The 10,991-nt window shown below is 38.7% G+C and overlaps 1 protein-coding gene across 7 annotated transcripts in view; it reads left to right on the forward strand.

Moving 5' to 3' along the window:
- The window catches only part of EML6 (EMAP like 6), a 253,399-nt gene that overhangs the window by 197,368 nt on the left and 45,040 nt on the right, over nt 1-10,991 (forward strand). For all 7 annotated transcript variants that reach the window (XR_005202459.1, XR_005202460.1, XM_017542366.2 and 4 more), the window contains exons 25-26: nt 2,564-2,652; nt 8,620-8,796. Coding sequence is in view for 5 of the 7 variants with exons in the window: in XM_017542366.2 (XP_017397855.1) it covers nt 2,564-2,652; nt 8,620-8,796 (266 nt within the window). In the remaining 2 variants the exon portion in view is untranslated. The remainder of the gene's footprint in view (nt 1-2,563; nt 2,653-8,619; nt 8,797-10,991) is intronic.

Raw genomic sequence — 10,991 nt, forward strand, 5'->3', positions numbered from 1 at the left:
TTTAGTAGGGTGGGGTTTCACCATGTTGCCCAGGCTGGAAACCAGCTTAAATATTAAAATAATAATAAAACATGAGTTTATTGGAAAGATGTGGAGATATTTTATAGAATTCAAGAGCAGGAAGCAACACCTGCCAAGGTACTGACTTTAGAAATGAGCTAGAAAACATACAGGAACCAAGCAAGCAGCCCCTCCCCCTCCTCTCCCACCCTTAGGCAGCTGGTTCAGCAGCAACTGCTCTTCTGGGTCTTGTCTCTGCCTTTGACTCCTCCCTCTGCACAAGCAGGCTTTCTCTGCTTCCTCTGCACATGGCCCAGTCTCAGCTGCCCCAGAACACCACCCACAGGCCCCAAATCCACATCTTATCCCGGTAGGCACCTGCTAATTCAGCCTCTCAGATTCCAATTTCCCAAGAGAGAGAATTTGATTACCCAGCCCAGTGTGTGTCTGGCCCCTTCTGTGTCAACGTCTGCCGCCAGAGTACAAACGTGACCACAGGGGCAGTTCTTGGGGAAGGGGCACGGACTAGATGCGGACCCCACAAGCTGTCTACAACGCTACACAGCACTTCCAGTCCTGGTCTATGTGTTTAGATTCTCGAATGTTTTTGCAATCATAAATTACCCCACTGAGAGATTTTTCTCCCTTTTCCTTTTAAGTGAAATATGGTCTTTGAAACTGTGGTGTAAAGTGAATTGTTGGGATTTATCTGAGAATTACAGTCCTCTGAGTTCTTTTAGTATCTCGTGGCCAAAAAATTGTCTAAAATTAGCCATTTTCAAAGAATATGTTCACTGAATCCTTTAACTGTTTGTCCACATGCTTTGTCATTTGCAGTCACTCTTGAGTGTCCTAAAACTAGAATTACTTTACAGATGTATTTAGTTCATCGGAAAAGTATTGGTTACTCATTTTCTTATAATTCTAAATAGCCAAAGGTAATTAACTCCCTTTTTTCCTTTGCTTACTTAACATATATTCAGCCATAAAGTCAGAAGATGTGCCCATTTCACAGTACACACTTTCAGATATATTTGTTCTGAGACAAGGAAAAATCCCTTAATTACCATGTTATAATAAATTAGAAATGATTAAAGTTGTCAGTTTAGAAATGAGAGAACCGTATTTTTAGCTATCACATAGAAGTAGATATACAATTTAAGATTAGCTAAACTAGGCTAGGTGTGGTGGCTCATGCCTATAATCCCAGCATTTTGGGAGGCTGTGGTAGGCAGATCACCTGAGGTCAGGGGTTCAAGACTACCTTGGCCAACATGACAAAACCTTGTTGCTACTAAAAATACAGCAATTAGCCGGGCGTGGTGGGCACCTGTAATCCCAGCTACTCGGAAGCCTGAGGCAGGAGAATCGCTTGAACTCAAGAGGCGGGGGTTGTTGTAAACCAAGATTGCACCACTGCACTCCAGCCTGGGCGCTTGGTGAGACTCCATCCCCTCTCTCCCCCCCCAAAAAAATTAGCCAAGCTAGATTTCAGATCAAGGTGGTGCATATTTAAATGGTAAAGAACACAATCTAAACCAAAGACTTAATATTGGTATTATTTTTCTAAGAAAGATATTTCAAGACTACTCAATATACATAGTTATGGGAAAAAGCAAATGGAGAAATATTATGTATATGTACAGTGAATTATTTATAGGTAAAATATTATGTCTGAAATTTGCTTCAAAATAATCTAGGGTGGAGGTTCATGAAACAGGGTTGCCCATGTGTTAACAGCTGTTGAAGCTGGACAGTGGGCATACAGGGGTTCCTGATACTCTTGTTTTATACATGTTTGAAATTTTTAATAATTTTTTTAAATGCTAAAAATACTGGAATGTGTATATCTTGAGTCATTTACATTTTAAGCCTTACAAGATTGTTGCCATTGTAGGAGGAGAATTACGAAATCTAAACTTTTTAACATCAAATCCAAGATTATAATTGTACATCAGACTGAAAGACTATTTTTGCCCAACATTTTCTTTGGAGAAAGTCCTGGATTTCTTTTCAAATTTTCAAGTAACACTGAAGGGTAGGGAAGAAATGAGCATTTATAGTTTGTTTTGTGTGTTCTTTCTGTTTCTAAACTTTAAAGGCAAATCTAGAATTTAGACCTAAGTAAATGTGAATGAATGCTCACAATAAGGTTTTTACCTCTAATTGCTGTAATCTTCTAATGCCATAATTCTTGCCAACACAGTTTGCTGAGAGGCAATTGGGAAAAAGAGGGGAAAGTTTATTTTTCTCAGGCTTTGGAAAACTGTAGTTATTTTCAATGCAACAGAGTAAAACATATCAAGCTTGATTCTTCTGTTCTTGAAGGATGTTCAAGGTCAAATTTGATGAAGTCCATATTCTAAAAATGACAGCTTTGGTGTTTGTACCACATCATGTAATTGGCTGTACATCCCCTTCTGAATAATTTCTAAATGTATTTACTCAATTTATGAGACTTTGATTAAAATAAATTAAAATGGTGGCAGCCATGCTTCTCATTTTATAATAAAGAGATAAAGTCAGTGTTTAATTGTTTCTCTACTTCATTCTATCACAACAGGAAAATTATTGCAAGTTAATTCAGGTGCCAAAGAACAACTATTTTTTGAAGCTCCAAGAGGCAAACGGCATATAATAAGACCTTCAGAGGTAACAATCATACGTAAAAAAATTTAAAGATATTTTGGGAAGTTTTAATATGTGCATTTTAATAAAATCTATCAACGTTAATATAGATTATAATTAGTATATCTTTAAGCTTGATCATGTCTTAAATCTGATTGCTTAATCTGGTTTCCTGATTTCCAGAACATATGGATTTACTACACCTATGGTATAGCAATATACAGTTGGTGCTCTGCTTAATTTTTCTCTGCCTGAAGACAATGAATAAGCTAACAACTTGGATGCCATACATTGCGTTTTCCATTTGACATGTCATTTTGTGCAAAGCTTTTTATGAACATACATTTTGAAACATGTTTTCTCAATGTTTATTTGTGATTATGAACATTATAATCTATAATAAAAATTTGTATAACAAAAATTATATATATAACCTAATATATAATCTATAACAATAACAAAAATTTTGTTATAATCTATAACAATAATAAAAATTCTCTTTTGCCTAGACTGGAGTGCAGTGGCGCCATCTTGGCTCACTGCAACCTCCCCCTCCTGGGTTCATGTGATTCTCCCACCACAGCCTCCCAAGTAGCTGGGATTATAGGGACCTGCCACCACACCTGGCTAATTTTTGTATTTTTTTTTTTTTTTTTTTAGTAGAGGTGGAGTTTCGCCATGTTGGCCAGGTTGGTCTTGAACTCCTGACCTCAGGTGATCCGCCCCCACCCCCTGAGGCATCCCAAAGTACTGAGATTACAGATGTGAGCCACTGTGCCCAGCCTGGAAATTATTTTTTGAGACAAAATCTGCAATCTGAGCATTCTAATGTATCAAACTGTTTTCTTTTTTCCACATTTCCTCATGTCCTTAGCTACATACATAATTTTTTAATTTTTGAATCAAAGCCTAGGTGAAATTTTTGAATCCCTAAACTAACACCCTTTTGAAAGCTAGGTGCCTTTTGTAGACAAGTACCTCTTTCAGGGTCTACACATAATGAGCCCTGGTCTAACCGTTGATGAAAGATGAGGAAATGTTGCTTCCTTAGAGGAAAAGGAGGTATGCCACTGAGTGACAGGCATCTGCCTCTCCATTGCTTCAGTTTGCCAGTACCTGAAACTGTCCCAGTATTGTAAGGTTCTCCCAGAGACATTTGGACACTTGTACATTTGCATTTTCATTGTAAAGGAAGTATATGTGTAGTGCTTAAAAAATATACATTGTTATAGATGATGGCATTGTATTAATGGAAATTTTTCACTCATAAATTTTGATCTCACTCCCCTCCCCAATTCTAATTTATTTGTCTCTGATCGGTCCTCTTTTTAACTCTTTTTATGGAGAAACTTCTATGGCCTTGAATAAGAGATATTTTTAATTATGTTATTCATTTACTGGTCATTCACTGACTGTCAGGTACTTTGTATACCTTTAGTTTTTATTTTATAATTTCAGCTTTTATTTTAAATTCAGGGGTACGTGTGGGTTTGTTACATGGGTCTATTGTATGACAATGAGGATTGGTGTACAAATGATTGTGTCACCCAGGTAGTGAGCACAGAACCAAGTAGACAGTGTTTTAGTCCTGGCCTCCTCCTCCTCTCTGCCCCCTCCGCAGTAGTCCCTACTGTCTATTGTTCCCAGCTTTCTGACTGCGTGTGCCCAATGCTTTGCTCCCACTTGTGAGAACATGCGGTATTTGTTTTTCTGTTCCTGCATTAATTCTCTTAATATAATGGCCTCTAGCTACATCAGTGTTGCTGCAAAGAACATGGTTTTCTTATATTTTATGGATGCACAGTATTGCATGGTGTGTATGTTGCACATTTCCTTTATCCAGTCTGCCACTGATGGGCATCTTGGTTGATTCCGTATTTTTGCTGTTGTGAATAGTGCTGTCATGAACATAGGAGTACACGTGTCTTTTTGGTAGAACAATTAATTTTGCTTGGAGTATGTACTCAGTAATGCTATTGCTGAGTAGAATGGGAGTTTTCTTTTAAATTCTTTGAGAAATTTCCAAACTGCTTTCCACAGAGGCTAAACTAATTTATGTTCCCATCAGCGAATAAGCATTCTGTTTTCTCTACAGCCTGGCCAGATTATGTTTATTTATTTATTTATTTATTTATTTCTGAGACAGAGTCTCACTCTGTCACCCAGGCTGGAGTGTAGTGGTGCGATCTGAGCTCACTGCAACCTCCACTTCGTGGTTCAAACGATCCTCCTGCCTCAGCCTCCCAAGTAGCTGCGATTACAGGTACATGCTGCCATGCCCAGCTAATTTTTGCATTTTTAGTAGAGACGGGCTTTCACCACATTGGTCAGACTGACCTCGATCCACCCACCTCAGCCTCCCAAAGTGCTGGAATTACAGGCGTGAGCCACCATACCTGGCCTATTTTTCTACTTTTAATAATAGAAATTCTGAATGGTGTGAGATGGCATCTTGGGGTTTGATTTGCATTTCTCCAATGATTGGTGATAAGTATTTTTTCACATTTGTTGGTGGCTTGTATGTTTTCTTTTGAGAAGTGTCTGTTCATATCTTTTCCCTCTTTTTTTCTTTTTAAGACAGGGTCTTGCTGTATCACCCAGGCTGGACTGTACGTACTGGCACCATCATGGTTCACTAAGCCTCAACTTTCTGGGCTTAAGTGATCCTCCTGCCTCAGCATCCCAAGTAGCTGGGACTATTGATGCACACCACCATACCCAGCTAATTTTTGTATAATAGTTTTAGTAGAGCTAGGGTTTTGCTGTGTTGCTCAGGCTCGTCTTGAACTCCTGTTGCCCTCTTTATTGGGGTTATTTGGTTTTTTTGCCTGTTGACTTAAGTTCCTTTTAGATTCTGGATATTAGACCTTTTTCAGATGCATAGTTTGCAAATGTTTTCTGCCATTCTGTAGGCTGTCTGTTTTCTCTGTTGATATTTTCTTTTGCTGTGTAGACGCCCTTTAGTTAATTAAACTCATCAGGTCTCATTTGTCAATTTTTGTTTTTGTTACAATTGCTTTTGAGGACTTAGTTGTAAATTCCTTGCCAAGGCGGATGTCTGGAATGCTATTTCCTAGGTTTCCTTCTAGGATTCTTAGTTTGAGGCCTTATATTTAAATCTCTAATTCATCTTAAGTTAATTTTTATATATGGTGAAAGGTAGGGGTCCAGTTTCATTCTTCTGCATATGGCTAGCCAGTTATCCCAGCACCATTTATTTAACAGACAGTCCTTTCCCCATTGCTTATTTTTGTTGACTCTGTCAAAGATCAGATGGCTGTAGGTGTGCAAGTTTATTTCTGGGTTCTGTATTCTGTTCCATTGGCGTATGTGTCTGTTTTTATACCAGTACCAGTCTTTTTTGGTTACTATAGTCTTGTAGTATATTTTGAAGTCCAGTAATATGATACCTCTGGCTTTGTTCTTTTTGCCTAGGAATGCTTTGGCTATTGAGGCTCTTTTTTGGCTCCATCTGTATTTCGTAACATATATACCTATATTTTAATCCTCGCAACAGCTTTACATGATAGTTGTCAATCTGGTTTTACAGATAAGGAAACGAAGGCTCTTTGAGGGCAAAAGACCCACAGCACTGTGATCCCAACCCAGAGGCATCCGTGCGTGACTCTGTAGCATAGACCATGAAGCCCCTAAATTTCTCCTGTGGACTTAAGCATCATTTCACATCACTTCAGCTGTACTTTCCCTTCCTGTTTCAGTGCCCCCAAATAAGTATACTAAAATGAAATGTAATTTAACCAAATGGTAGAGGAGGATGAGACTTTCTTGGAACAGATGAGCAATTATATAGAAGAAAATGCACAAGAGGAACATTCATGTTATAAAGCTTCCCAAAGTGACAGGCTCTTACTCTGAAGATTTAATTTGTCACTCTGCGGTGCACATTTGTTCTTCCAGAGGCTGATTCCTGATGATATTGGTTGTGGAGTCCCTCTGATGTTTCCTTGGCCAACTTCCCTAGTAGTGCCACTGCCGTGAGCACTGAAGAGGTAGCTCATCGTGTTAGCCCCAATATTGTGAGGCCCTTCTACTGAGCATGAGGGATTTGGGAACATCTTTTTCAAAGATTCGATTTTTTTTTTTTTTTAAGAAACAATCATGGTAAACTAATTCAAAGCTTACCCAGCAAATTGTTACAATATGACAAATGTTAAAATGTCCATTTCAAATCCATCTGATACAACATGGTACAGTTAAAGTAGTACCATTTTGGAAGGCAAACTCTCTGGAGCAAACCTCCCGGTTCGTCTTCCTAAGCATGCTGTGACTGCAGTGATGTAACCCCTCTGTGGGCCTCAGCTGCTTTGTCATGATGTGATATGATATCATGTTATATGATAACAACATATCTACCTGAAGCAAGGTGCTAAGGAAGGGACCCCTTGAGGACTCTCCTTCCGTCTTAAGTTCCAGCATTTTTAATAAGTTTATTTAACCCTTTTGCATTTATGGATTATCGTGTCATTCTTAGTGCTCCATACTAAATGCAGTTTCTGTAGCTTCCAGCAAGTTAGACATTTGCTTACCCTGGAGAGCACGGTGCCCTGATCTGGCCAAGGGTGTTGTGTTGGGGTGTCTGCCAGGGGAACAATACCAGCTCCTTTTTCTTTCCTGCGAGGATGACGAGGCCAGCACCACTGTAGGGATTTCGAGTAGACTAAGGAGAGTCTTAGGAGATGGAATCTAGAATTTGGAAGGGAGTCAGTGGCCAAAAGCCTGCTTCCAAAACCAGCAAAGGATGGTTCCCTGCTTCTCTTCCTGTGAAGGTTAGGTTAGGAAATCATAAGGGATCACAGGACCAGATGCAGATTTTTGGTTCCACCTCTGTATGCATTCAAGAGAAACATACAAGATTGAATGAGGAGAAGTTTGAGTGACAAATGCATAGTACCTTACCACATTGTGATTAAAACTCCTGGCAGCATCTTCATCTTCAAGTTTCTCTTCTAAGCAATAACACCAAGCAGAAAACAACAGAAATTAGGCAAGGTACATAAGTAACATGCAAAGCAGTTTCAAATTCAAAGGGAGAGGTCTGGGCTATAATTTAGCTATAGTTCTCTAATTTCTTATACTCCTTCCGAACAGTGCTTTGTGTAAAGAAACTGTAATACTAAGGTATAATAGCAGATCTTGAATTAAAGTAAATGAGATAGAATCTCCCAGGAAAGCGATAATGTTGTTATTTTCTATTACTAAGAAAATGGAAAGAAAAACCTCAATCTTATCAGGATTTAAACTGTACAAATTACAAATATTCTAGCCAAGAATTTCAGACAAAACAATTTTAAAGGATAAAAGATTCATGGCAATACAATATGAATAGCTCTTCAGATTTTTAAAGTAGTCTCTCTAGAGCATAAAAGCTTGCTGCAGAATCTTATTACTTTTTCCTCCAAGGAAGCAGTCATTTTTTTAAGGCTGTGTCTTGTAGCTTTTTAAAATAATTTGCTAAATGATCATCTCCATCGATCAGTCTAGCTCAGATTCTCAACCAGGAGCAATTTTGCTTCCCAGGAACATTTGGTAATGCCTAAGGGACAAGGGTATGCTACTGGCATCCAGTGGGTGGAGACAAGGGATGCTCTCAACATCCTGGCATGCACGGAACAGCCCCGACAACAAAGAATTTCCAGCCTGAGACATCAGTGCTGGGGTGGGGAATCTGGATCCAGCTTATGGTTTATTAGATGATAAATGTCTAGTTATGAACTAGAATACCTTATTATTGTCAACTTTCAAAATGTTCATTTTATCTGGAGTAAAACATTTGGATATTTTACTGCCATGTTGGTTTCTTAAGACAATGAAAATATAACTTTAAATGCGCAACTTAGAATTTGCGTGCCTTAGCACTCAACACAAATACCTAATGTCGGCAAAGTCATTTAGAATTACTCAGATGTCAATTGTTTCTTTTGAATAAAACTAGGCTGTACCAAACTGTAATTCTCTTTCCTTCTTTTTCAGATTGAGAAGATAGAGTGGGACACATGGACCTGTGTTCTGGGCCCCACCTGTGAGGGAATCTGGCCAGCACATAGCGATATAACTGATGTAAATGCTGCCAGTCTTACCAAAGACTGTTCCCTCTTAGCCACTGGAGACGATTTTGGTTTTGTTAAGCTGTTTTCATACCCTGTCAAGGTAATATTCCATTATCTATACTTGCTCAGTCTTATTAATAATCCCAAATCTATCTATTGTAGATAGATTTTTAAAAATATGAAGTCATAAGCGGTTCATAGTCTTATTTATGCTGTATAAAAACTTCCCTGACATTGTGTTTTAGTGACCAATTTCAGTGCAGTTCTCATGGCATAGAATTCTACCTTGAAAGGCCTTTAGCCGTCACCAATTTCAGTATCTCACAAACTGCAAAGTAAGTGTTACCTTTACAACCTCTCAGACCAGTGCCTTTCTAACTTGTGTTAGATGCTTCCACGGATGAGGAACTTGCCACACAGCAGCCCAACTGATGTTTAAATACCCCCAGTTGTTAAAATGTTTTTCTTTATGTTGAGCTGAATTCTTTTCTTTTTAAATACAGTTCTACCTTCTGAGCCATCATTAAACAAATTCAGTTTCTCTAACAGCCTTCATCTGTGTTAAGATCATGTTTGACTCCCTGAAGTCTCTTTTTCTTCCCAGCCTAACATCACTAGGTCGTTCAGCCATTTCCCATATTCCATGGCTTCCCTCCCTTTAAGCACACTCCAGTTTATCAATTCTTCCTTCAACTTTCTAGCCTAGAGCTGTATCTAGTGTTTCAGCTGTAATCTGATCAGCTCAGAGCACAATGGGAATGTTACCTTCTTGGTTTTGATTTTTACATTTGTATTAAACTAAAATGGCATTGGCCCTTTTGGCTGCCACACTATACAACTGAATCATAGATATCATTCTCAGAAATATTCAGGTTATCCCCCAGCATGTGCTTACATAATTGATTTTCTAAGAGTACAGAACTTCACATTTGTACCAAAAAAGTTGTACTTATTTCATCTCAATGTTCCATCCTATCTGTATCTTTGGAATACCTTGTCAAAGCATTTTCTCTCTCTTGCAGTAGCATGTCATCCTCTGCTTTCACAATCCTGAGTTCTAAATCACAGAGAAAAAGAGACTGGAACAATCAAACATCAGCTCCAGGAACCTCCGCCTCAATTCAGTGTTACATTCCACTTATTTATTTACTTTAACTAATGCATGAATGAGTAACAGGATTTTGCTCTGTTGCCCAGGCTGGAGTGCAGTGGCATCATCACCACTCACTGCAGCCTCTACCTTCCAGGCTCAAGTGATCCTCCCACCTCAGCCTCCCGAGTAGCTGGGATTATGTGCATACCACCATGCCCAGCTAATTTTTTTACTTTTTGTAGAGATGGGGTCTGACTATATTGCCCAGGCTGGTCCTAAACTCCTGGACTGAAACAATCCTCCCACCTGAGCCTCCCAAAGTATTGGGATTACAAGCATGAGCCACCACACCCAGCTGACATTCTGTCTATTAATCTACACATTGTAACAATTCTTTAATCAGTAACAGACAAGTAAATTGGCCTCCCTGTACAGTCTTGTATTTTAGTTCGAGAAGACATCATTAAACACATGGCAGATGTCTTGCCTAAAGACAGGTGGCTTGTAGTCTTGTCATCCTTAATCTCTCCTTCTAATAAACCAATAAAATATATGTGAGGTTAGTTCACAGTGTATCTGTTACTGCCTGGTTATCACTATTTTTTCCAAATCCTTATCAAACTTCTAAGTAATATTTCATCCTAGAATTTTCCACGGATTACGTCACCACCTGGATCAATATTTGTCAGAGCCTGTCTGTTTTCCTTTAGGATACAGGAACCACTTTATGTTTGATGCCACCTCTCCTGATTTCTAAACTCTTCAGCTGTTACTGTTTTATTTCTGTGGTCACGTTCGAAGGCACCTGTACTCGTATAAATGAGTTCTGTTTTCCCCTTTCTGGTTTGAAGAACCTTCTCTCTGACAGAGGAATTGAAAAATTGACTTTCAGTTCATGTGAAGTCATCTGATTAAGAAGTGTTCCTAACTTTTCTCTATTTTGCTTCTATCCCTAAATAAATCTTTCACATCCCTTTCAATAGTCTTATTTTTTTTGTCTTCAGCGTTCCAGAAACTACACTTAAAAGTCTGTGCAAGGCTTTTGTATTCATCCTCGGTTATTTACTCCTCCTGTCATTTGTACATTTTAACCTGAACATACCAGTTCCCTCTACAGCTACTTTGGTTACTTTGGATGATTTTCCTATCTTCTTCTTCTTTTATTAATTATATCTGATTAGATTATCATGGTGAGTAACCCT

Source organism: Cebus imitator, unplaced genomic scaffold (assembly GCF_001604975.1).
Source record: "Cebus imitator isolate Cc_AM_T3 unplaced genomic scaffold, Cebus_imitator-1.0 Scaffold143, whole genome shotgun sequence".
Classification (NCBI taxonomy): Eukaryota; Metazoa; Chordata; class Mammalia; order Primates; family Cebidae; genus Cebus; species Cebus imitator.